The 26,412-nt window shown below is 47.8% G+C and overlaps 1 protein-coding gene across 1 annotated transcript in view; it reads left to right on the forward strand.

The window, feature by feature from the left end:
* ruvbl1 (RuvB-like AAA ATPase 1) overlaps positions 1 to 26,172 on the forward strand; it is an 88,060-nt gene extending 61,888 nt beyond the window's left edge. The window contains 4 exon segments of the mRNA XM_084339368.1: positions 2 to 47; positions 9,133 to 9,235; positions 14,018 to 14,109; positions 24,729 to 26,172. Of these exon segments, the coding sequence (XP_084195494.1) occupies positions 2 to 47; positions 9,133 to 9,235; positions 14,018 to 14,109; positions 24,729 to 24,888 (401 nt within the window). The 3' untranslated portion in view covers positions 24,889 to 26,172.
* Positions 26,173 to 26,412: the final 240 nt, after the last annotated feature.

Here is a 26,412-nt window from a genome sequence, read left to right on the forward strand (position 1 = left end):
CGCCCCATCGTGGTGTTCGCCTCCAACCGGGGGAACTGCCTCATCAGGTGACATTCAGACTAGGGAGGCACAGATCCATCCCATATTGATAGGGATGTCCGATATTATCGGCCGATATTGGCATTAAAATGTGATATCGGAAAATATCGGTATCGGTTTAAAAAAAAAAATTTAATCTTTTTTTATTTTATTTTTTTTACATTTCTATAACCTTTATTTACCCAGGCAAGCAAGTAAGAACAAATTCTGATTTTATTTATTGTCAAAAGTATGCATAATGTTGTGTTAATTCCACAAGAGATATGTAATGTTAATGACCTGAAATTATTCAGTTTTTTGGGGGGGAAACCCTGCATATATCGGTATCGGAAATTAAGAGTTGGAAAATATCGGTGTATCGGTAAAAAAGCCAATATCGAGCATCCCTATATTGATATCGTATATCGGCCCCATATGACTAAAATTGCTGGATCGGGTATCGGGGGGGGGGGGGGGGGGGGGGGGGGGGGGGGGGAGATATATATATATATATATCGGAATGTTTATATTGTCCAGAACTACAAATACTTAGGAACTGTGTTTGATGACAAACTTAAATTTAGTGACAACACCGATGTTATAATAAAAAAGGCTCATCAGCGTCTGTACTGTCTTCGCAAACTAAACTCCTTTGGAGTCGACCAGAGAATTCTGATTCTTTATTCTTCCTTTATTGAGAGTATTTTAACCTTTTCATTTGTATGCTGGTTCACATCCCTCTGTCAAAGAGCCGAGGACAGACTGCAACCTTAGCTAAAAAATTATCGTCAGAACACAAAGATCCCTAATGCAGTTTCTCTGTCTCCTCTCTGTCTCCTAACTCGTCTCCTCTCTGTCTCCTAACTCGTCTCCTCTATGTCTCCTAACTCCTCTGTCTCCTAACTCGTCTCCTCTATGTCTCCTAACTCCTCTCTGTCTCCTAACTCGTCTCTATGTCTCCTAACTCCTCTCTGTCTCCTAACTCGTCTCCTCTCTGTCTCCTAACTCGTCTCCTCTGTCTCCTCTCTGTCTCCTCTCTGTCTCCTAACTCCTCTCCTCTGTCTCCTAACTCGTCTCCTCTCTGTCTCCTAACTCCTCTCCTCTGTCTCCTAACTCGTCTCCTCTCTGTCTCCTAACTCGTCTCTGTCTCCTCTCTGTCTCCTAACTCGTCTCCTCTCTGTCTCCTAACTCGTCTCCTCTCTGTCTCCTAACTCCTCTCTGTCTCCTAACTCCTCTCTGTCTCCTAACTCCTCTCCTCTCTGTCTCCTAACTCCTCTCTGTCTCCTCTGTCTCCTAACTGTCTCCTAACTCGTCTCCTCTCTGTCTCCTCTCTGTCTCCTCTCTGTCTCCTAACTCCTCTCCTCTGTCTCCTAACTCCTTTCTGTCTCCTCTCTGTCTCCTCTCTGTCTCCTAACTCCTCTCCTCTGTCTCCTAACTTGTCTCCTCTGTCTCCTAACTCCTCTCCTCTCTGTCTCCTAACTCGTCTCCTCTCTGTCTCCTAACTCCTCTCTGTCTCCTAACTCCTCTCCTCTGTCTCCTAACTCGTCTCCTCTGTCTCCTAACTCCTCTCTGTCTCCTAACTCCTCTCCTCTCTGTCTCCTAACTCGTCTCGTCTCTGTCTCCTAACTCGTCTCTGTCTCCTAACTCCTCTCTGTCTCCTAACTCGTCTCCTCTCTGTCTCCTCTCTGTCTCCTCTCTGTCTCCTAACTCCTCTCTGTCTCCTCTCTGTCTCCTAACTCGTCTCCTCTGTCTCCTAACTCGTCTCCTCTGTCTCCTAACTCCTCTCTGTCTCCTAACTCCTCGCCTCTGTCTCCTAACTCGTCTCCTCTGTCTCCTAACTCCTCTCTGTCTCCTAACTCCTCTCTGTCTCCTAACTCCTCTCTGTCTCCTAACTAGTCTCCTCTCTGTCTCCTAACTCCTCTCTGTCTCCTAACTCGTCTCCTCTCTGTCTCCTAACTCGTCTCCTCTGTCTCCTAACTAGTCTCCTCTCTGTCTCCTCTCTGTCTCCTAACTCCTCTCTGTCTCCTAACTCCTCTCTGTCTCCTAACTCGTCTCTGGCTCCTAACTCCTCTCCTCTCTGTCTCCTAACTCCTCTCTGTCTCCTAACTCGTCTCCTCTGTCTCCTAACTCCTCTCTGTCTCCTAACTCCTCTCTGTCTCCTAACTCGTCTCCTCTCTGTCTCCTAACTCATCTCTGTCTCCTAACTCCTCTCTGTCTCCTAACTTGTCTCCTCTCTGGCTCCTAACTCCTCTCCTCTGTCTCCTAACTCCTCTCTGTCTCCTAACTCCTCTCTGTCTCCTAACTCGTCTCCTAACTCCTCTCTGTCTCCTAACTCCTCTCCTCTCTGTCTCCTAACTCCTCTCTGTCTCCTAACTCCTCTCTGTCTCCTAACTCCTCTCTGTCTCCTAACTCCTCTCTGTCTCCTAACTCCTCTCTGTCTCCTAACTCCTCTGTCTCCTAACTCCTCTCTGTCTCCTAACTCCTCTCCTCTCTGTCTCCTAACTCCTCTCTGTCTCCTAACTCCTCTCTGTCTCCTAACTCCTCTCTGTCTCCTAACTAGTCTCCTCTCTGTCTCCTAACTCCTCTCTGTCTCCTAACTCCTCTCTGTCTCCTAACTCCTCTCTGTCTCCTAACTCCTCTCTGTCTCCTAACTCCTCTCTGTCTCCTAACTCCTCTCCTCTGTCTCCTAACTCCTCTCCTCTGTCTCCTAACTCGTCTCCTCTCTGTCTCCTAACTCCTCTCTGTCTCCTAACTCGTCTCCTCTCTGTCTCCTAACTCCTCTCCTCTCTGTCTCCTAACTCCTCTCTGTCTCCTAACTCCTCTGTCTCCTAACTCGTCTCCTCTCTGTCTCCTAACTCCTCTCCTCTCTGTCTCCTAACTCGTCTCTGTCTCCTAACTCCTCTCCTCTCTGTCTCCTAACTCGTCTCCTCTCTGTCTCCTAACTCGTCTCCTCTCTGTCTCCTAACTCCTCTCCTCTCTGTCTCCTAACTCCTCTCTGTCTCCTAACTCGTCTCCTCTCTGTCTCCTAACTCCTCTCCTCTGTCTCCTAACTCCTTTCTGTCTCCTCTCTGTCTCCTCTCTGTCTCCTAACTCCTCTCCTCTGTCTCCTAACTTGTCTCCTCTGTCTCCTAACTCCTCTCCTCTCTGTCTCCTAACTCGTCTCCTAACTCCTCTCTGTCTCCTAACTCCTCTCCTCTGTCTCCTAACTCGTCTCCTCTGTCTCCTAACTCCTCTCTGTCTCCTAACTCCTCTCCTCTCTGTCTCCTAACTCGTCTTGTCTCTGTCTCCTAACTCGTCTCCTCTCTGTCTCCTCTCTGTCTCCTAACTCCTCTCTGTCTCCTCTCTGTCTCCTAACTCGTCTCCTCTGTCTCCTAACTCGTCTCCTCTGTCTCCTAACTCCTCTCTGTCTCCTAACTCCTCGCCTCTGTCTCCTAACTCGTCTCCTCTGTCTCCTAACTCCTCTCTGTCTCCTAACTCCTCTCTGTCTCCTAACTCCTCTCTGTCTCCTAACTAGTCTCCTCTCTGTCTCCTAACTCCTCTCTGTCTCCTAACTCGTCTCCTCTCTGTCTCCTAACTCGTCTCCTCTGTCTCCTAACTAGTCTCCTCTCTGTCTCCTCTCTGTCTCCTAACTCCTCTCTGTCTCCTAACTCCTCTCTGTCTCCTAACTCGTCTCTGGCTCCTAACTCCTCTCCTCTCTGTCTCCTAACTCCTCTCTGTCTCCTAACTCGTCTCCTCTGTCTCCTAACTCCTCTTTGTCTCCTAACTCCTCTCTGTCTCCTAACTCGTCTCCTCTCTGTCTCCTAACTCATCTCTGTCTCCTAACTCCTCTCTGTCTCCTAACTTGTCTCCTCTCTGGCTCCTAACTCGTCTCCTCTGTCTCCTAACTCCTCTCTGTCTCCTAACTCCTCTCTGTCTCCTAACTCGTCTCCTAACTCCTCTCTGTCTCCTAACTCCTCTCCTCTCTGTCTCCTAACTCCTCTCGGTCTCCTAACTCCTCTCTGTCTCCTAACTCCTCTCTGTCTCCTAACTAGTCTCCTCTCTGTCTCCTAACTCCTCTCTGTCTCCTAACTCCTCTCTGTCTCCTAACTCCTCTCTGTCTCCTAACTCCTCTGTCTCCTAACTCCTCTCTGTCTCCTAACTCCTCTCCTCTCTGTCTCCTAACTCCTCTCTGTCTCCTAACTCCTCTCTGTCTCCTAACTCCTCTCTGTCTCCTAACTAGTCTCCTCTCTGTCTCCTAACTCCTCTCTGTCTCCTAACTCCTCTCTGTCTCCTAACTCCTCTCTGTCTCCTAACTCCTCTCTGTCTCCTAACTCCTCTCCTCTGTCTCCTAACTCCTCTCCTCTGTCTCCTAACTCGTCTCCTCTCTGTCTCCTAACTCCTCTCTGTCTCCTAACTCGTCTCCTCTCTGTCTCCTAACTCCTCTCCTCTCTGTCTCCTAACTCCTCTCTGTCTCCTAACTCCTCTGTCTCCTAACTCGTCTCCTCTCTGTCTCCTAACTCCTCTCCTCTCTGTCTCCTAACTCGTCTCCTCTCTGTCTCCTAACTCCTCTCCTCTCTGTCTCCTAACTCCTCTCTGTCTCCTAACTCGTCTCTGTCTCCTAACTCCTCTCCTCTCTGTCTCCTAACTCGTCTCCTCTCTGTCTCCTAACTCGTCTCCTCTCTGTCTCCTAACTCCTCTCCTCTCTGTCTCCTAACTCCTCTCTGTCTCCTAACTCGTCTCCTCTCTGTCTCCTAACTCCTCTCCTCTCTTGTCTCCTAACTCCTCTCCTCTCTGTCTCCTAACTCCTCTCCTCTCTGTCTCCTAACTCCTCTCTGTCTCCTAACTCCTCTCTGTCTCCTAACTCATCTCTGTCTCCTAACTCGTCTCCTAACTCCTCTCTGTCTCCTAACTCGTCTCCTCTCTGTCTCCTAACTCCTCTCTGTCTCCTAACTCCTCTCTGTCTCCTAACTCCTCTCTGTCTCCTAACTCATCTCTGTCTCCTAACTCGTCTCCTAACTCCTCTCTGTCTCCTAACTCCTCTCCTCTCTGTCTCCTAACTCATCTCTGTCTCCTAACTCATCTCTGTCTCCTAACTCGTCTCCTAACTCCTCTCTGTCTCCTAACTCCTCTCATCTCTGTCTCCTAACTCGTCTCCTAACTCCTCTCTGTCTCCTAACTCCTCTCCTCTCTGTCTGCTAACTCCTCTCTGTCTCCTAACTCGTCTCCTCTCTGTCTCCTAACTCCTCTCTGTCTCCTAGCTCCTCTCTGTCTCCTAACTCCTCTCTGTCTCCTAACTCCTCTCTGTCTCCTAACTCCTCTCCTCTCTGTCTCCTAACTCCTCTCTGTCTCCTAACTCCTCTCTGTCTCCTAACTCCTCTCCTCTCTGTCTCCTAACTCCTCTCTGTCTGCTAACTCCTCTCTGTCTCCTAACTCCTCTCTGTCTCCTAACTCCTCTCCTCTCTGTCTCCTAACTCGTCTCCTCTCTGTCTCCTAACTCGTCTCCTCTCTGTCTCCTAACTCCTCTCTGTCTCCTAACTCCTCTCTGTCTCCTAACTCCTCTCTGTCTCCTAACTCCTCTCCTCTCTGTCTCCTAACTCCTCTCTGTCTCCTAACTTGTCTCCTCTCTGTCTCCTAACTCCTCTCTGTCTCCTAACTCCTCTGTCTCCTAACTCGTCTCCTCTCTGTCTCCTAACTCCTCTCCTCTCTGTCTCCTAACTCGTCTCTGTCTCCTAACTCCTCTCCTCTCTGTCTCCTAACTCGTCTCCTCTCTGTCTCCTAACTCGTCTCCTCTCTGTCTCCTAACTCCTCTCCTCTCTGTCTCCTAACTCCTCTCTGTCTCCTAACTCGTCTCCTCTCTGTCTCCTAACTCCTCTCCTCTCTTGTCTCCTAACTCCTCTCCTCTCTGTCTCCTAACTCGTCTCCTCTGTCTCCTAACTCCTCTCTGTCTCCTAACTCCTCTCTGTCTCCTAACTCATCTCTGTCTCCTAACTCGTCTCCTAACTCCTCTCTGTCTCCTAACTCCTCTCCTCTCTGTCTCCTAACTCATCTCTGTCTCCTAACTCCTCTCTGTCTCCTAACTCCTCTCTGTCTCCTAACTCCTCTCTGTCTCCTAACTCGTCTCCTCTCTGTCTCCTAACTCCTCTCTGTCTCCTAACTCCTCTCTGTCTCCTAACTCCTCTCTGTCTGCTAACTCCTCTCTGTCTCCTAACTCCTCTCCTCTCTGTCTCCTAACTCCTCTCTGTCTCCTAACTCCTCTCCTCTCTGTCTCCTAACTCCTCTCTGTCTCCTAACTCCTCTCTGTCTCCTAACTCCTCTCTGTCTGCTAACTCCTCTCTGTCTCCTAACTCCTCTCCTCTCTGTCTCCTAACTCCTCTCTGTCTCCTAACTCGTCTCCTCTCTGTCTCCTAACTCCTCTCTGTCTCCTAACTCCTCTGTCTCCTAACTCGTCTCCTCTCTGTCTCCTAACTCGTCTCCTCTCTGTCTCCTAACTCCTCTCTGTCTCCTAACTCCTCTCTGTCTCCTAACTCCTCTCTGTCTCCTAACTCGTCTCCTCTCTGTCTCCTAACTCCTCTCTGTCTCCTAACTCCTCTGTCTCCTAACTCGTCTCCCCTCTGTCTCCTAACTCGTCTCCTCTCTGTCTCCTAACTCCTCTCCTCTCTGTCTCCTAACTCGTCTCTGTCTCCTAACTCCTCTCCTCTCTGTCTCCTAACTCGTCTCCTCTCTGTCTCCTAACTCGTCTCCTCTCTGTCTCCTAACTCCTCTCCTCTCTTGTCTCCTAACTCCTCTCCTCTCTGTCTCCTAACTCGTCTCCTCTCTGTCTCCTAACTCCTCTCTGTCTCCTAACTCCTCTCTGTCTCCTAACTCATCTCTGTCTCCTAACTCGTCTCCTAACTCCTCTCTGTCTCCTAACTCCTCTCCTCTCTGTCTCCTAACTCCTCTCTGTCTCCTAACTCCTCTCTGTCTCCTAACTCCTCTCCTCTCTGTCTCCTAACTCATCTCTGTCTCCTAACTCCTCTCTGTCTCCTAAGGGCCCGCGTCCACCTAGCGCATATTTCTCCGTGAAACATGCTGGGAGTGCGCCGGCAGAGCTGGCTTGACGCGCATCTTGTAGATGACAGAAAGAAATCTACAGCCATGCCGCGGTTTTGCACATATTATAGCATATTTGAATAACTTTATTGTATATTAATTATATATATAGTTATTGCCTGACACCACAGTTCGCCCTTTGCTTTTTATTAGCTTTTTAGTAGTGTATTTGTGTAGTTATTATTATTAGTTTTGTCGCGGATCTCAATGGTCTGTGTGGAGACAGCCAGACAGGCAGGCAGCTCCGGTGTCAGGTTACAAGCAGAGTGGTAGATGACTGGCTGTGATTGGTTGTTTGAATATGCGCTCGGCGCACCGCTCTAGAAAAGTTCAGCCAGTTTCAACTCTCTGGCTTGTGCGGCCGCATAAAGGCGCTGAAAAAAGAAGCCGACGGCAGCGCACTTCCTAGAGGCGGCCGCATGGGGCCGCATGCGCTCCCTCCCCATTGTAATACATTGAAAACAGACGCGTGCGGTCCTAAATATGCGCTAGGTGGACGCGGGCCCTAACTCCTCTCTGTCTCCTAACTCCTCTCTGTCTCCTAACTCCTCTCCTCTCTGTCTCCTAACTCATCTCTGTCTCCTAACTCATCTCTGTCTCCTAACTCGTCTCCTAACTCCTCTCTGTCTCCTAACTCCTCTCATCTCTGTCTCCTAACTCGTCTCCTAACTCCTCTCTGTCTCCTAACTCCTCTCCTCTCTGTCTCCTAACTCCTCTCTGTCTCCTAACTCCTCTCCTCTCTGTCTCCTAACTCCTCTCCTCTCTGTCTGCTAACTCCTCTCTGTCTCCTAACTCCTCTCCTCTCTGTCTCCTAACTCCTCTCTGTCTCCTAACTCCTCTCTGTCTCCTAACTCGTCTCCTCTCTGTCTCCTAACTCCTCTCTGTCTCCTAACTCCTCTCTGTCTCCTAACTCCTCTCTGTCTCCTAACTCCTCTCTGTCTCCTAACTCCTCTCCCCTCTGTCTCCTAACTCCTCTCCTCTCTGTCTGCTAACTCCTCTCTGTCTCCTAACTCCTCTCTGTCTCCTAACTCCTCTCCTCTTTGTCTCCTAACTCCTCTCTGTCTCCTAACTCGTCTCCTCTCTGTCTCCTAACTCCTCTCTGTCTCCTAACTCCTCTGTCTCCTAACTCGTCTCCTCTCTGTCTCCTAACTCGTCTCCTCTCTGTCTCCTAACTCCTCTCTGTCTCCTAACTCCTCTCTGTCTCCTAACTCCTCTCCTCTCTGTCTCCTAACTCGTCTCTGTCTCCTAACTCGTCTCCTCTCTGTCTCCTAACTCCTCTCTGTCTCCTAACTCCTCTCCTCTCTGTCTCCTAACTCGTCTCTGTCTCCTAACTCCTCTCTGTCTCCTAACTCGTCTCCTCTCTGTCTCCTAACTCCTCTCCTCTCTGTCTCCTAACTCGTCTCTGTCTCCTAACTCCTCTCTGTCTCCTAACTCGTCTCCTCTCTGTCTCCTAACTCCTCTCCTCTGTCTCTTAACTCCTCTCCTCTCTGTCTCCTAACTCCTCTCTGTCTCCTAACTCCTCTCCTCTCTGTCTGCTAACTCCTCTCTGTCTCCTAACTCCTCTCCTCTCTGTCTCCTAACTCCTCTCCTCTCTGTCTCCTAACTCCTCTCTGTCTCCTAACTCGTCTCCTCTGTCTCCTAACTCCTCTCCTCTCTGTCTCCTAACTCATCTCTGTCTCCTAACTTGTCTCCTAACTCCTCTCTGTCTCCTAACTCCTCTCCTCTCTGTCTCCTAACTCCTCTCTGTCTCCTAACTCCTCTCCTCTGTCTCCTAACTCCTCTCCTCTCTGTCTCCTAACTCCTCTCTGTCTCCTAACTCCTCTCTGTCTCCTAACTCCTCTCCTCTCTGTCTCCTAACTCCTCTCCTCTCTGTCTCCTAACTCCTCTCCTCTCTGTCTCCTGACTCCTCTCTGTCTCCTAACTCCTCTCTGTCTCCTAACTCCTCTCTGTCTCCTAACTCCTCTCTGTCTCCTAACTCCTCTCCTCTCTGTCTCCTAACTCCTCTCTGTCTCCTAACTCGTCTGCTAACTCGTTTGTCTCCACCAGGGGGACGGAGGACATCAGCTCGCCTCACGGCATCCCACTGGACCTGCTGGACCGCGTGATGATCATCCGCACCATGCTGTACACGCCCCAGGAGATGAAGCAGGTGAGACCATATATATACACCATGCTGTACACGCCCCAGGAGATGAAGCAGGTGAGACCAGGGCCATCTCAAATACTTCCAAGCTTCGTTCGATTGGCATGGGATTCGAATATGAAAATAAAATTTGAATATTTTTAATAAAAGAAAATAAATCTATTTTTTTTTTTATTATAAAAAAATATATATTACAAAATCAACTCTGCCTCTCTTTGTTAACTACAACAAGCAATGCTGTTTGTTATTTAAGATGAGGTCGGACTCGGCACTGACAGATTTGTGTTCATTGTGCTGCTTTTATAAAGCCTCAAATGACGGCTTACAATATTTCATGAAAGCAAAGTGTTTCGTTTGTCTAAGATTTAAAAAGGTTTAAACTTTACAGCACTGACAAAGTTGAACAAAGTGCTGTACAAGTCCCACAACATCATTATTATATATATATTTTTTAATTTTTATAATTTTTTTTAATCTTGAAGCTTCGAATTAAAATCGAACCTCGGGCCCCGAAGCTTCGAATTCCAAAAAAGAAAACGAAGGTCGGCCCTAGGTGAGACGCTCACGTCCTATGTTTTACCTGTATGACAAAGGATTGTAGGGCTGTACCCAGGGGAGGAAACTAACTTTTTGGCTTACCAGCCAACTGGCGAGTATCTGATTTTTTTTACCAGCCAAACAGATTTTTTACCAGACAAAAAAAATCGCTAATTGTGATAATTACTTCTTTGTATGTCAAGCCGCGTCAATGTTGTGTATGCATCTGGGTAGGCACACTGTGCTTTTAAGACAGCACGGTGGTCTTACGACAGTGCTGTGAAGTACCGTCAAGTGTTGTGGTAACGTCAGTTGGGTTGGTGTGCTGTTGACGTTGTGCACAGTGCACTGGTTGAGCTAGCCCCTTTCGTGACTGCGATGTGCAAGCCAGGGGCTTTTGAGCATGAAATAAAATGTCTTAACGTTACGTCGTAGTCCGGTGCTTTTTCGGAAACATTATAGTCATAACAGATACACCTAGCTGGCTGCTTTGAGCACACGGGGCTAACGTTAGCTAGCAAGCAGCTATATAACGCTAACTAGAAGCTAACCACTGTATACAGTTCCAGTAGACAACATTACACCTCTGTGATTTAAATGTGTCCTTAGTAACTTATACTCGATGGTTGTACTAGGGTTGGATGCAGTTCCCCGTTGGTCAGTCTGTCTGTTTTCCATATTCTGCTGTGTTTAACGTTATCTGTTTGCAAGTGCTCCTGATGGCTAGCCTAGTAGTACCGCGGGACTTTTTTTTTTGATCCACTTTTTCTCCCATTTTTCCATATTTTCTCCCATCCCAATTTCGTATCATCCAATTCAACCCTCCCCTGTCACGAACGCTGTTTCTTGCCTCCCACAAGCCGGCTGCAATGTGGACTAAGTCATACATAGCACAAGTCCCCTCCGGTACTTGAGGTAACAGCAGTCGCATCTTTTCACCTGCGCAGCTCGATCTCTCAGTGTCGAGGAGTAACGCGTGGGAGGCTCACGCTGCCCCCGACACTTCCTGATTCTACTGCGCAGGCGCACCAACCGACTTGTAGGAGTCGCTTGTTCACAACGTTCGATCCCCACCCTTCAGTTTTCCCTCCCCGTAATACGGCCAATGTGTATTACTGCGGACGACCAGCCAAACTGAAAAACAATGTGGAGAGCTGGATTCGAACACGCGAATCCTAGCGTCTCCACACTGGTGGCGAGTGCCTTGCCCACTACACCACCTAGCCGCCGTACCGCGGGACTTTTATTATTATATGTCCGCGGGTTGGCCAGTACTGCGCAAACGTTTATTAAACATTATATGTCCGCGGGTGGTCTTGTGCAGTGCTCTCGTGGCACTGTCAACTAAAGCGAACACTCAGAAGACGCGCACCGTTTGCCAGTGCAGTGATTAGGGATGGGAATTGATAGGATATTATCGATACGATTCCATTATCGATTCTTTATCGATTCTCTTATCGATACCTGATCAATTTATAATTTACATAAATAAATTGGAAATGCAACAGAACTAAGCTGGTTAGAATAACAACATGCAACTTGACATTTCTGATTGTCATTTATTGTTGAGCCCCCATGTCAGGGGCGACAGTGGCTCGGGAGGTAGAGCAGTCTTCTGGCAATCCGGAGGTTCCCGGTTCGATTCCCGCTCCTCCCGGGCAGCGTGTCGATGTGTCCTTGAGCAAGACACTTAACCCCTAACTGCTCCCGATGAGCAGGTTGGCACCTTGCATGGTTGCCTCCGCCGTCGTTGTGTGAATGTGTGAGTGATTGGGTAAAATGTAAGGAACAAATTGTAAAGCGCTTTGGATAAAAGCGCTATATAAAAAAGCAGCCATTTACCATGTCAGAAAAATACAAAAACTGTAAAAAATAAAACATTAACTATAGCCTACACTTAAATAAAATAATGTATTTGAGATTCTCTTAAAATGTATTTATTTTTTTATTCTTAAACTAATTTAATCTATTGAATAACAGTCGTTATTCCTCTGACTTCTGTCTCACACACACACACACACACACAGACACACAGAGCTCCCTCCCCGGGCCCCTGTCCTGTAGGTATTGGCTTGTGTTGCTACACGGACACATTTGTATGTTGCACCATGGTACTTCCTGTCTGACGGACTCAGAGTAGAGACTTTGTAAATAAACAATCCGGCTCTTATTATATGTGAACTAAAGAGTACAATGTTTACACAACAGTCCCCACCCGCTGTTTTATTGTATTTGTACCTGTACTATCCGCTGTCAGCTGTTTATCTCTCTTTGTGAGCTTGATTAAATAGCGTTAGCTCACGTTAGCTAGCGATAGCTCCGCGGCTAATTTTAGCTCAACCTAAACTAAATCAATGACTATGTTCTAAAGCATTCAAGTAGTTTTCACTGCACATAGAAGTAGCCAAACAGCGGGAGCATTTCGGGAGCATATGACCAAAAGCCAGGCAATTTCGAGCCCTTAAGGAATCAAATACAGTCTGCCATGGCTATATGCTAACGCGCGCAACTGTAGGAAAAACCTGGCAGCGTTAAGGGAATCGAAAGTCACAGGAGCCACACGGTTCCAGGCATCGGCCAATTAGGAACCGGTTCCCAACAGGAACCGGTTTTCGATTCCCATCCCTAGCAGTGATTGCAGAATGTTTTATTTTTTTGTATACTCGCCAGACTGGCGAGTGGTCTTCATGAATCACTCGCCAAACGTAAAAAAAATACTCGCATTTGGCGAGTAAAGTGGCCTAATTTCCTCCCCTGGCTGTACCCAATGTCATCTATTGAAGTATTCGCATGAAGCTTTGAATGTCTGCTGTTTATATTTTACGACGTAATCAAACGTAATCAAAAACTAAATCCTTTGAATAAAGTGATTAATCTGATTAAATGAGTTTTTTTTTTTTTTTTTTTTTTTTTTTTTTTAAGCGTTTATCGCTTTTCTGGTCAAGCATGACCGACAGTTGCAGGGTGAAACGGGAGAGAGAGCAGGGGGAGACATTCGGCAAATGACGGCGAGTCCGGGAATCGAACTCGGAGTCAACCAGATCCGTGACGCAGCACGGAGTCCCGCGACGCAGCGCGGTAACATGGTGTGCTACTGGAGCACCCCTAAATGAGTCTTTAAAAAAAAATATTTAAATCAACTTTCTTTAATGAATATAACTCGTCAGTTTCGTCAACGTAAATAATCCAATGAGGGCACGGTTGGTACGAAAGATAGATGGTGCCGTCTTGATGGAGCGCCGAGCGGATGCAGACAGGCTACATCATCTATGATAAATGTTTTATTAAAATGTTCATGACGAGTCATATACTATAATAGTATAATATTAGTGTAGCCTAATCTTTGTGTTGCTTTAGAATTTGAATGCCAACGTTATGAATGAAGCTCCGAACTCTTCGGTAACAGCCCTAAAGGACCGTCTGTGCATTTAGTTCGGCGTCAGCGACGGTGGCTCAGGAAGTAGAGCAGGTCGCCTGGAAAATCAGAAGGTTCCTGGTCCGATTCCGGCTCCTCCCCGGCAGCATGTCGGAAGCGTCCTTGAGCAAGGCACTTGACCCCCAACTGCTCCCGATGAGCAGGTTGGCACCTTGCGTGGTCGGTGTGTGAATGTGTGAGCGAATGGGTGAATGTGAGGCACAAGTTGTAAATCGCTTTGGATCGAAACATTTGATCAATTCAGTCCATTTACCAGTTGTAGTTGTAGCTGTGCGTTTAAAAAAAAAAAAATAATAATAATAATTTTGTATCCAGGAATGTCCCATTGAGATACAAGATCTCTTCTTCCAGGGAGTCCTGACCGACACGGCACACAACAAGTTTCAACATAAAAACAGGCCATATAGAATATACAGTATATTAAACGTACAAATCAAATATAAATACAGAAGGCCATTTGTGCAGTGGCAAGGAGCATAATCACATCAACAATAGCATCAGGTAAAACAGTTACATGTTTCGTAAAGGGCTAATCGTAGCATACCTTTAAAATCATTCACAGTAGGAAGTGCCTCTAGACAAAGTTTAACTTGCAGCGTATTCCATAAAAATGGAGCATAGTGGGAGAATGCAGCTTTACCGAGCTCTGACTGCATCAAAGGAACATTTAACAGCATCCCATGTGCTGCTCGTCTGGTATTAAAAAAGCAAGTATAGAAGGACAGAAGTCTGGAGATATATAAGGGCAGCTCACCGAGCAGTGACTTGGTTTGACCGGTCCGTTGACGAGCTGACGATCTGTGTTTTATTTGTAGATCATCAGGATCCGCGCTCAGACGGAGGGCATCAACATCAGCGAGGACGCTCTCTCTCACCTGGGGGAGATCGGCACCAAGACCACCCTGAGGTACAGGCCCTCTCACGCTGCATGGCTGTGTTTGTGTGTGACCTCTGACCTCGGGTACAGGTGCTCTCACTCTGCATGGTTGTGTTTGTGTGTGACCTCTGACCTCTCCTGTGGCTGACCTCGGGTACAGGCCCTCTCACTCTGCATGGCTGTGTTTGTGTGTGACCTAGTACTACGGAGTACTACTTTTTGTTATCGTCTTGTAGCTCACTAAGGATTTTTAAAAGTACGCTTGAAAGTAGAGCTGCCGCGATTACCGCATTACCGCGGTATCGCTGTTACATCACGGCCACCGCAGAGTAGGCTGAATACCGCGTTAATAATAATAAATTACCCTCCTCTCGTTGGGCTTGCGGCTCTGCAGATATACCCTACTCTATCGAGGTTCCAAGCGACCCTATTGGGTACCAGAAAAGTCACGTGAAACATTGCAGACCACTGATTGGTCAGAAGAGACGCGTCACACGTTTTTTACGTCCTGAATGTCAGGTCATCACAACACGGCTAATAACGTTAGCTTTAACTCTCCGCCGGAGTGGACTACCATCGCTCTTCAGGAGTACTAAACGAGACATAATGATTTTACTGTCTGCAACGAATGTTATAATAAAAGCCCTTCGTTCTATACACTTGTCTGATTGAAAACTTTATTAACAGACCGCAGAATGGGACAACTCAGCACGCTCTGAGCAAAGAAAGGAACTGAGATATGAATAGAGTATTGCTTGCCTTGTTATGGTCCGGTAAATACGCTGATGTTATTGAACGTATAACTATATAATGTTAATGCCACAAAACGAATGCCTTTATTATAAAGTAGTAACTTTATAGTAATAATAATAAGAAAGGGTCGGGGGGGGTAGGGGTAACCACCCTTGCCCGCGACACCGAGTGAACGGCGCACGACCATAGGGGAAACTTCGAATCCGTGTTTCACTTTCAATAACTAATGCGTGCTTGCCGAATCCCAAACAATATTCATGCTGCAAAGTCATCCTCTAAAGATAGACATTTAGACTAGAGGCAGGCTATATGCTATGAAGAGTAGACTACTACTAAAAAAATATTTTGCAAATTAGTGCGGTAAGGAAAACATCAATACCGCGGCAGCTCTACTTGAAAGCGTATCTTTTCACTGTGTCCTTTTAATATGGATATCATTTATAGGGAGGTGTAATCTGACGTCACTCTGGAGCGCCCGCGAGGTCCACCCGTATAGGGGGGTGTAGTCTGACGTCACTCTGGAGCGCCCGCGAGGTCCACCCCTATAGGGGGGTGTAGTCTGACGTCACTCTGGAGCGCCCGCGAGGTCCACCTGTATAGGGAGGTGTAGTCTGACGTCACTTTGGAGCGCCCGCGAGGTCCACCCGTATAGGGAGGTGTAGTCTGACGTCACTTTGGAGCGCCCGCGAGGTCCACCCGTATAGGGAGGTGTAGTCTGACGTCACTCTGGAGCGCCTGCGAGGTCCACCCGTATAGGGAGGTGTAGTCTGACGTCACTCTGGAGCGCCCGCGAGGTCCACCCGTATAGGGAGGTGTAGTCTGACGTCACTCTGGAGCGCCCGCGAGGTCCACCCGTATAGGGAGGTGTAGTCTGACGTCACTGTGGAGCGCCCGCGAGGTCCACCTGTATAGGGAGGTGTAGTCTGACGTCACTCTGGAGCGCCCGCGAGGTCCACCCCTATAGGGAGGTGTAGTCTGACGTCACTTTGGAGCGCCCGCGAGGTCCACCCGTATAGGGAGGTGTAGTCTGACGTCACTGTGGAGCGCCCGCGAGGTCCACCCGTATAGGGAGGTGTAGTCTGACGTCACTTTGGAGCGCCCGCGAGGTCCACCCGTATAGGGAGGTGTAGTCTGACGTCACTTTGAACCGCCTGCGAGGTCCACCCGTATAGGGAGGTGTAGTCTGACGTCACTGTGGAGCGCCCGCGAGGTCCACCCGTATAGGGAGGTGTAGTCTGACGTCACTTTGGAGCGCCCGCGAGGTCCACCCGTATAGGGAGGTGTAGTCTGACGTCACTCTGGAGCGCCCGCGAGGTCCACCCCTATAGGGAGGTGTAGTCTGACGTCACTCTGGACCGCCCGCGAGGTCCACCCGTATAGGGAGGTGTAGTCTGACGTCACTTTGGAGCGCCCGAGAGGTCCACCCGTATAGGGAGGTGTAGTCTGACGTCACTGTGGAGCGCCTGCGAGGTCCACCCCTATAGGGAGGTGTAGTCTGACGTCACTCTGGAGCGCCTGCGAGGTCCACCCGTATAGGGAGGTGTAGTCTGACGTCACTCTGGACCGCCCGCGAGGTCCACCCGTATAGGGAGGTGTAGTCTGACGTCACTTTGGAGCGCCCGCGAGGTCCACCCGTATAGGGAGGTGTAGTCTGACGTCACTTTGGACCGCCCGCGAGGTCCACCCGTATAGGGAGGTGTAGTCTGACGTCACTCTGGAGCGCCCGCGAGGTCCACCCCTATAGGGAGGTGTAGTCTGACGTCACTTTGGAGCGCCCGCGAGGTCCACCCGTATAGGGAGGTGTACTCTGACGTCACTCTGGACCGCCCGCGAGGTCCACCCGTATAGGGAGGTGTAGTCTGACGTCACTCTGGAGCGCCCGCGAGGTCCACCCCTATAGGGAGGTGTAGTCTGACGTCACTCTGGAGCGCCCGCGAGGTCCACCCGTATAGGGAGGTGTAGTCTGACGTCACTCTGGACCGCCCGCGAGGTCCACCCCTATAGAGAGGTGTAGTCTGACGTCACTTTGGAGCGCCCGCGAGGTCCACCCCTATAGGGAGGTGTAGTCTGACGTCACTCTGGAGCGCCCGCGAGGTCCACCCCTATAGGGAGGTGTAGTCTGACGTCACTTTGGACCGCCCGCGAGGTCCACCTGTATAGGGAGGTGTAGTCTGACGTCACTCTGGAGCGCCCGCGAGGTCCACCCATATAGGGAGGTGTAGTCTGACATCACTCTGGAGCGCCCACGAGGTCCACCCGTATAGGGAGGTGTAGTCTGACGTCACTCTGGAGCGCCCGCGAGGTCCACCCCTATAGGGAGGTGTAGTCTGACATCACTCTGGAGCGCCCGCGAGGTCCACCCGTATAGGGAGGTGTAGTCTGACGTCACTCTGGAGCGCCCGCGAGGTCCACCCGTATAGGGAGGTGTAGTCTGACGTCACTCTGGAGCGCCCGCGAGGTCCACCCGTATAGGGAGGTGTAGTCTGACGTCACTCTGGACAGCCCGCGAGGTCCACCCGTATAGGGAGGTGTAGTCTGACGTCACTCTGGACCGCCCGCGAGGTCCACCCGTATAGGGAGGTGTAGTCTGACGTCACTCTGGAGCGCCCGCGAGGTCCACCCGTATAGGGAGGTGTAGTCTGACGTCACTCTGGAGCGCCCGCGAGGTCCACCCCTATAGGGAGGTGTAGTCTGACGTCACTCTGGAGCGCCCGCGAGGTCCACCCGTATAGGGAGGTGTAGTCTGACGTCACTCTGAGGCGCCCGAGAGGTCCACCCGTATAGGGAGGTGTAGTCTGACTTCACTCTGGAGCTCCCGCGAGGGGTCCACCCGTATAGGGAGGTGTAGTCTGACGTCACTTTGGAGCGCCCGCGAGGTCCACCCGTATAGGGAGGTGTAGTCTGACGTCACTTTGGAGCGCCCGCGAGGTCCACCCGTATAGGGAGGTGTAGTCTGACGTCACTCTGGACCGCCCGCGAGGTCCACCCCTATAGGGAGGTGTAGTCTGACGTCACTTTGGAGCGCCCGCGAGGTCCACCCCTATAGGGAGGTGTAGTCTGACGTCACTTTGGAGCGCCCGCGAGGTCCACCCGTATAGGGAGGTGTAGTCTGACGTCACTCTGGAGCGCCCGCGAGGTCCACCCCTATAGGGAGGTGTAGTCTGACGTCACTGTGGAGCGCCCGCGAGGTCCACCCCTATAGGGAGGTGTAGTCTGACGTCACTTTGGAGCGCCCGAGAGGTCCACCCGTATAAGGAGGTGTAGTCTGACGTCACTCTGGAGCGCCCGCAAGGTCCACCCCTATAGGGAGGTGTAGTCTAACGTTACTTTGGAGCGCCCGCGAGGTCCACCCGTATAGGGAGGTGTAGTCTGACGTCACTGTGGAGCGCCCGAGAGGTCCACCCGTATAGGGATTTATCATTGGGAAAATGGATTATCGGCTATTCTAACAATTCTGCCTCGTGAACATTTGGAAAGCGTTCCATTTTGGCACAAAATGAGTTCCCTTCTATCACTAACATGATTGTTTAAGCAATTTTGGTTGAAATAGAATTCAGCGATTTTTTTTTTTTACGATTAATTGCGAATATATTCATCTTGAGCTATAGATTGTGGATGAATACGCACAGAAAGGTACACCGTGCAAATGTTCATGCTTTATTTGTTTTAAACGAGACAATTTAGAAATGGGCAATAGGGAAATACGTTGCAATTTTGCGAGGTGGACCGGCCGGAAACGGCAATGACGTAACCACTACACCTCCCTATAGACCAGGAAGTAACCACTACACCTCCCTATAGACCAGGAAGTAACCACTACACCTCCCTATAGACCAGGAAGTAACCACTATACCTCCCTATAGACCAGGAAGTAACCACTACACCTCCCTATAGACCAGGAAGTAACCACTACACCTCCCTATAGACCAGGAAGTAACCACTACACCTCCCTATAGACCAGGAAGTAACCACTACACCTCCCTATAGACCAGGAAGTAACCACTATACCTCCCTATAGACCAGGTAGTAACCACTACACCTCCCTATAGACCAGGAAGTAACCACTACACCTCCCTATAGACCAGGAAGTAACCACTACACCTCCCTATAGACCAGGACATAACCACTACACCTCCCTATAGACCAGGAAGTAACCACTACACCTCCCTATAGACCAGGAAGTAACCACTACACCTCCCTATAGACCAGGAAGTAACCACTACACCTCCCTATAGACCAGGAAGTAACCACTACACCTCCCTATAGACCAGGAAGTAACCACTACACCTCCCTATAGACCAGGAAGTAACCACTACACCTCCCTATAGACCAGGAAGTAACCCCTACACCTCCCTATAGACCAGGAAGTAACCACTACACCTCCCTATAGACCAGGAAGTAACCACTACACCTCCCTATAGACCAGGAAGTAACCACTACACCTCCCTATAGACCAGGTAGTAACCACTACACCTCCATATAGACCAGGAAGTAACCACTACACCTCCCTATAGACCAGGAAGTAACCACTACACCTCCCTATAGACCAGGAAGTAACCACTACACCTCCCTATAGACCAGGAAGTAACCACTACACCTCCCTATAGACCAGGAAGTAACCACTACACCTCCCTATAGACCAGGAAGTAACCACTACACCTCCCTATAGACCAGGGAGTAACAACTACACCTCCCTATAGACCAGGAAGTAACCACTACACCTCCCTATAGACCAGGTAGTAACCACTACACCTCCCTATAGACCAGGAAGTAACCACTACACCTCCCTATAGACCAGGAAGTAACCACTACACCTCCCTATAGACCAGGAAGTAACCACTACACCTCCCTATAGACCAGGTAGTAACCACTACACCTCCCTATAGACCAGGAAGTAACCACTACACCTCCCTATAGACCAGGAAGTAACCACTACACCTCCCTATAGACCAGGTAGTAACCACTACACCTCCCTATAGAGCAGGAAGTAACCACTACACCTCCCTATAGAGCAGGAAGTAACCAGTAACCACTACACCTCCCTATAGACCAGGAAGTAACCATTACACCTCCCTATAGACCAGGAAGTAACCACTACACCTCCCTATAGACCAGGAAGTAACCCCTACACCTCCCTATAGAGCAGGAAGTAACCACTACACCTCCCTATAGACCAGGAAGTAACCACTACACCTCCCTATAGAGCAGGAAGTAACCACTACACCTCCCTATAGACCAGGAAGTAACCACTACACCTCCCTATAGACCAGGAAGTAACCACTACACCTCCCTATAGACCAGGAAGTAACCACTACACCTCCCTATAGACCAGGAAGTAACCACTACACCTCCCTATAGACCAGGTAGTAACCACTACACCTCCCTATAGACCAGGAAGTAACCACTACACCTCCCTATAGACCAGGAAGTAACCACTACACCTCCCTATAGACCAGGTAGTAACCACTACACCTCCCTATAGACCAGGAAGTAACCACTACACCTCCCTATAGACCAGGAAGTAACCACTACACCTCCCTATAGACCAGGAAGTAACCACTACACCTCCCTATAGAGCAGGAAGTAACCACTACACCTCCCTATAGAGCAGGAAGTAACCAGTAACCACTACACCTCCCTATAGACCAGGAAGTAACCATTACACCTCCCTATAGACCAGGAATTAACCACTACACCTCCCTATAGACCAGGAAGTAACCACTACACCTCCCTATAGACCAGGAAGTAACCACTACACCTCCCTATAGACCAGGAAGTAACCACTACACCTCCCTATAGACCAGGAAGTAACCACTACACCTCCCTATAGACATGATTATTGTACTGTAAATGAGAGCTATTTTACTACATTACTTTTATCCTGTCTATTGTATACTTATTTTATGCCTTATGTCTGAATTTTCTACATTGCACTACTTTTACTGTCTATTTTATACCTATTCTTATGTCTTCACTTCATGCATTGCTTTCAGTCTGCACTGTATGCTAATGTTATGCCTATGTTCATTTGATGCTATTTTCTGTGAAGCAATCCCTGTATGAAAGGTGATATATACATAAAGTTATTATTATTATGATGGTGCCCTGCCCTGCCCTGTGACAACAGAGAGTATGAACTCAAAAATTACAAAAAGTGTAATTGACCTATCTTAAGTTCCGCCCTCTTTTCTTGATCCTCCAATCACAACTGTTGCTTTACTCTGACAAACTTTGTCCAGGCCTTTTTTGTCCGAGGGAAGCAACAGTTGTGATTGGAGGATCAACAGAAGCAACAGTTGTGATTGGATGATCAACAGAAGCAACAGTTGTGATTGGAGGATCAAGGATCATGGTCAATTTTAATTTGTGCCGTCAAGTAACCGATAAATTAAACTAAAAGGTCCCTCTGTATGATGAGCATATATGAGCATGTACAATAATGCTGTATATACTATATATATATTTATTCTTACCGTATATATATATTATTACCGTATAATATATATATAAATGTCTGTACATACCTGCATATAATCATGACTACCTACCCATATAACTCTGTATGATAGTATGTACAATAGTGCTGTATATACCGTATATATATATTTATACATGTATATATCCACATCTGCCTGTACATACCTGCATATAATCATTTTTACATATCTGTAGATACTATATCTATATCTGTACATATCCCTAACCTACTAGTTACGCTGCTGGCCAGTATGACTTACTGATGTATAGTGTCTGTATCACTGTACATATTAATACTACAACTCACATCTGATTAGCATGGGATGGGGTGAAATCTACGAATTCCAATCTGGCTTCAGAACGTCCCACTCCACTGACGCATGCCTTCTCTATTTAAACGACCACATCAAACAAGAGGTGGACGCGGGCAAATACTGCGGCATGGTCATGCTGGACCTACAAAAGGCCTTCGACACTGTCAATCACACCATTCTGATTGACAGGCTAAAAGCAATTGGTTTTGATAGTCTATCAGTGAGCTGGATGCAATCCTACCTGGAGGGGAGGGAACAGATGGTGGAGGTAAACTGTACCCTATCCCCCCCCTCACAGTGAGCTGTGGTGTTCCACAAGGAAGCATACTAGGACCGCTACTGTTCCTAATTTATGCAAATGACATGTCGTCAGCTTGTGACTGCAACTTGTTCCTGTTTGCGGACGACTCAGCCCTGCTGGTCTCTGACAAGAACAAGTTACAGGTTGAAAAAACCCTCAGCTCGGAACTAGACAAAATCTGCACCTGGCTCGCTGATAACAAACTATCATTACACATGGGTAAAACAGAGTCCATTCTCTTCGGTTCAAATAACAAACTCAGCAAGACCGACGGCTTCTCAGTTACAGTGGGTAACAATATTGTCACAAGGAAAGAAGAAATTACCTACCTGGGTTCCATCCTAGAGGCAAATCTTTCCTGTGACAAAACGGCATCCAATGTAATAAAAAAAAGTCAACCAACGAACTCGATTCTTGTACCGGATCTCCTCTCAGGTAAACAAGAATACCCTGAAGACTCTGGCAGGAGCACTCATTCAAGGGTACTACGACTATGCTTGCACCTCATGGTACCAAAGCACCTCAAAGGCACTAAAAACAAAATTACAAACATCTCAAAACAAACTGGTCAGACTACTGCTTGACCTGACTCCTAGAACCCACCTCACCCCTGCCCACTTTGACAACCTAGGATGGCTTAGAGTAGACGAAGAGTACAGCAACTTGCAATGGGCCTGGTCTACAAGATACACTACATGACCAAGGTACCCATGTACATGTAAAAAATACTTCCCAAAGGTCAGTGAATACCACGATCACAACACCAGAGGGAGCTCCACAAATCATGTTAAACCCAGATTCGGCTCAAACAAGGGACTAAACACGTTTCGCAATTATGTCACATCAATGTGGAACGCCCTACCCAAAGCTGTAAAGGAATGTGAATCACTACCCACTTTCAAAAACACTCTCAAGGGACACCTACGGGAGACTGCAATTCGAAACTGGCCCCTGTAAATGTCCTAACCCAACCCCCTCCAATGTACAGTAAATGACCAAGTATGGTTTTGTCAATATTCCAATGTACAGTTTTGTTTGTTTTACAGTGTCCCCCACCCACCCACCCCTCCCACCCACGAACCACCTCCAATGTACAGTCCCCCCACCCACTCAACCCCACCCCACCTACCCAACCTCCTCCAATGTACAGTTTCTACGTCAAATGTATATACTCTCTTTTTCTGGACTCTTTTTGTATCACAAACTACTGTATTTGCAAATCTGGTATGTCATAAATGTATAGATGTAGCAGTACTGTCTATCTGTATGTCATGTATGTCATATATGTCCTGATGAATTGAAAATGGGGGACCCTGATGTAAACAAGATGGAAGTCTTTCTCTGGTCTGCATCCCCTTAACAATTGTATGTATTGAGCTGTACTGTACTGGAGGCGTGAATATTAAAGGCAACCAACTTGTGTTCAGCTTTTCTCTGATTGGCCACGACCCCACGCCGCTAGCCCGCCCCCTTTTGCCGCGAGTGCGGCAGGAACCTTCAAGTTCCCTGGTGCAAAATAAATCTGGTAGTTCGTTTATGACGTTAATTAATAATAAACACTGTTAGGACTCTTAATAATAAACACTGTTAGGACTATCTGACTCTTAATAATAAACACTGTTAGGACTATCTGACTCTTACTAATAAACACTGTTACAGTGTTAGGACTATCTCGATTCACGCGTCACTACTGTAACTAGAAACTCTGGGTGTCACTGTACATCAGTGTGGAACTGTACGCTGTAACGTTATGCGTTATTTCGCGTTTTTAACGTCATAAACCAACGCACTACCAGATTCACTCGTCACTGTACATCAGTGGAGGCTGCTTGCTGAAGCGCCAGCGGGGCGATGCGGTGGTTTGTCCCCGGCTTCCGTGCGCCGCCACCGGCTTGACTCGGTCCAGCTCCAGCAGCAGCGGCCGTGCTCCGTTGTAGAATGACAGAGCTCTCATATTTTGCGAATGCATAAACTATATCTTAAATTATGGCTATGTGTCTAATATGGCTGTCGCTTATCAATGACTTCGCGACAGCCATATTAGACACATAGCCATAATTTAAGATATAGTTTATGCATTCGCAAATATGAGAGCTCTGTCATTGAAGTGGGTGGTGGCAGCGTTACTAACAGTGTTCACCCTGATGTAAAGTAGCGATTTTTATTGTTTTGTCATGACAAACCAATTACATAAGCTGGCTCTCATATATTTGCGAATACAACAGCGTTCACCCTGATGTAAACAAAACAAGTCATTGGGAAGCGGCACAACTCTGTGCCGCACGGTCACGTGGCCGTGTGGCCAATCAGAGAAACGCTGAACGAAAGGCTGAACACAAGTTGGTTGCCTTTAATGTTCACGCGTACTGTACCCATTATGCAATCTGTTAATAAAGTTTTCAATCGATCAATCAATCAGTCATAAATGTCCTGATGAATTGAAAATGGAGGACCCTGATGTAAACTATCTGTTAGTCATGTATGTCATATATGATGAATTGAAAATGTCTCTGGTCTGCATCCCCTTAACAATTGTGTGTATTGAGCTGTACTGTACTGTACCCATTCTGCAATCTGTTAATACAGTTATCAATCAATCAAGCACTATTACTCAGTAGTACTCATTTATATATGTTATACCCAGTTTAATCACCTGTACATTTGTATATTTCCTATTGCACTTTACTGTTGTCATGTGCACTCTGGTTGGACGCCAAACTTCTTTCCGTTGTAACTGTACCTGTGCTGCATGATGACGATACATTTTAATCTGACCCCTGACCTCTCCTGTGGCTGCCCGGCAGGTACGCGGCTCAGCTGCTGACCCCTGCCAGTCTGCTGGGCCGGGTCCAGGGCAAGGAGGGCGTGGAGCGCGAGCAGGTGGAGGAGATCAACGAGCTGTTCTACGACGCCAAGTCCTCGGCCAAGATCCTCCAGGACCAGCACCACAAATACATGAAATGAGCTCTCTCTCTGTCTCTGTCTCTGTCTCTCTCTCTCTCTCTCTCTCTCTGTCTGTTCTCTCTCTGTGTTCTCTCTCTCTCGCTCTGTGTTCTCTCGCTCTCTCTGTCTCACCACATGCTTTACTGTGTTCTGTCTCAGGACGAGCCCTTCTTGACGTCAGAATACCACCGTTTGATTTCCTTCCTCCACGTTCACGTCTCGTTCCGCTGACGTTAGGGATGCCCTGATCACGTTTTTTGCCACAGATACTGATCACTGATCGTCTATGAGCCATATAGGCCGATACCGATACCAATAGTTTCTTTAATAAAATATATATATTATATAATTATACTTGTAGTTGTATTGTCTGCGAGACATCGCCACCACGCAACAAGTCAAAATGCTCGCTATCTGCAAACAGCTCCACTGTCTGTGTGTATACTCTGCTTTGGTCAAATCCCATTCAGCATTGCCATCTTCGCAGTGTTGTTCTGAAGCATGATAGCTAATTAGCCAATGTTCAGCTGCAAAAACGAAAAATGTCAATTATGTTATAAGACATTGATATCAGGAGCTATCTGTAGCTACTGCTAGCCGGCTAGATGACGTTAGACAACGCATCATGTATTAAACTAAAGTGAACTATTTAGTTTACTGGGTCATTTCGTTAAAACCGTGAGCTAACGTTAGCTAACGGAGGTCTCATGCTGGCCGATCGATCGGCACGGGGCATCCCTATCATTCTTAAACTGAAATGTGCATTTGTTGATATCAGGAGCTATCAGTAGCTAGCCAGTTAGACAATGCATCATGTATTAAACTAAAGTGAATAGTTGACTGTAGTTTTGTTTAAACAGTAACGTTAGCTAACGTAGGTCTCACGGAGGACTATGCCTCTGTTGACATGAGTCTGGGAGGGGGAGGAGGAGGAGGAGGAGGAGGGGCAGTGCGCTGCAGCAGCTGTGTGCCTGAGAGAGAAGTCGGCGAGTAAGATCTCCGCTGAGAATTGGATCATGTTTTTCGATCGGTTTTCACGATCGGCGAAAATAAAGCATTATCGGAATTCACCAATCTCATATTTGTACTGAATATCGGCCGATACCGATCGATCGGGGCATCCCTAGTTGACGTCCTTTCACTCTTGTACCCTTCATCATCTCCTTCGTGGTCTTCAGCTCATTCTAGAAGCGGCCCCCTCCCCCTCATTGTAGTATTTTGTTCTGATAAATGTATGTTTTATTTGCTCTTGTTTGTTGATTTAAAATGGATTTTTTTTTCAATAAAAGGAAAACAAAAACTAAACATGTGTTATCATTCCATCATACTTCACGTGACCTTTTGACACGAGTCAGATCTGGAACCTTAGGCTGTGATCACATCGGACGTTACATACATTACTACTGATTACTGTTGCTACATAGGGATGTTCGATATTGGCTTTTTTACCGATATACCGATATTGTCCAACTCTTAATTTGCGATACCGATATCAACCGATACCGATATATGCAGGGTTTTCCCCCCCAAATTTTTTTATAATTT

This window comes from Notolepis coatsorum, assembly GCF_963971535.1.
Source record: "Notolepis coatsorum genome assembly, contig: SCAFFOLD_257, whole genome shotgun sequence".
NCBI classification, from domain to species: Eukaryota; Metazoa; Chordata; class Actinopteri; order Aulopiformes; family Paralepididae; genus Notolepis; species Notolepis coatsorum.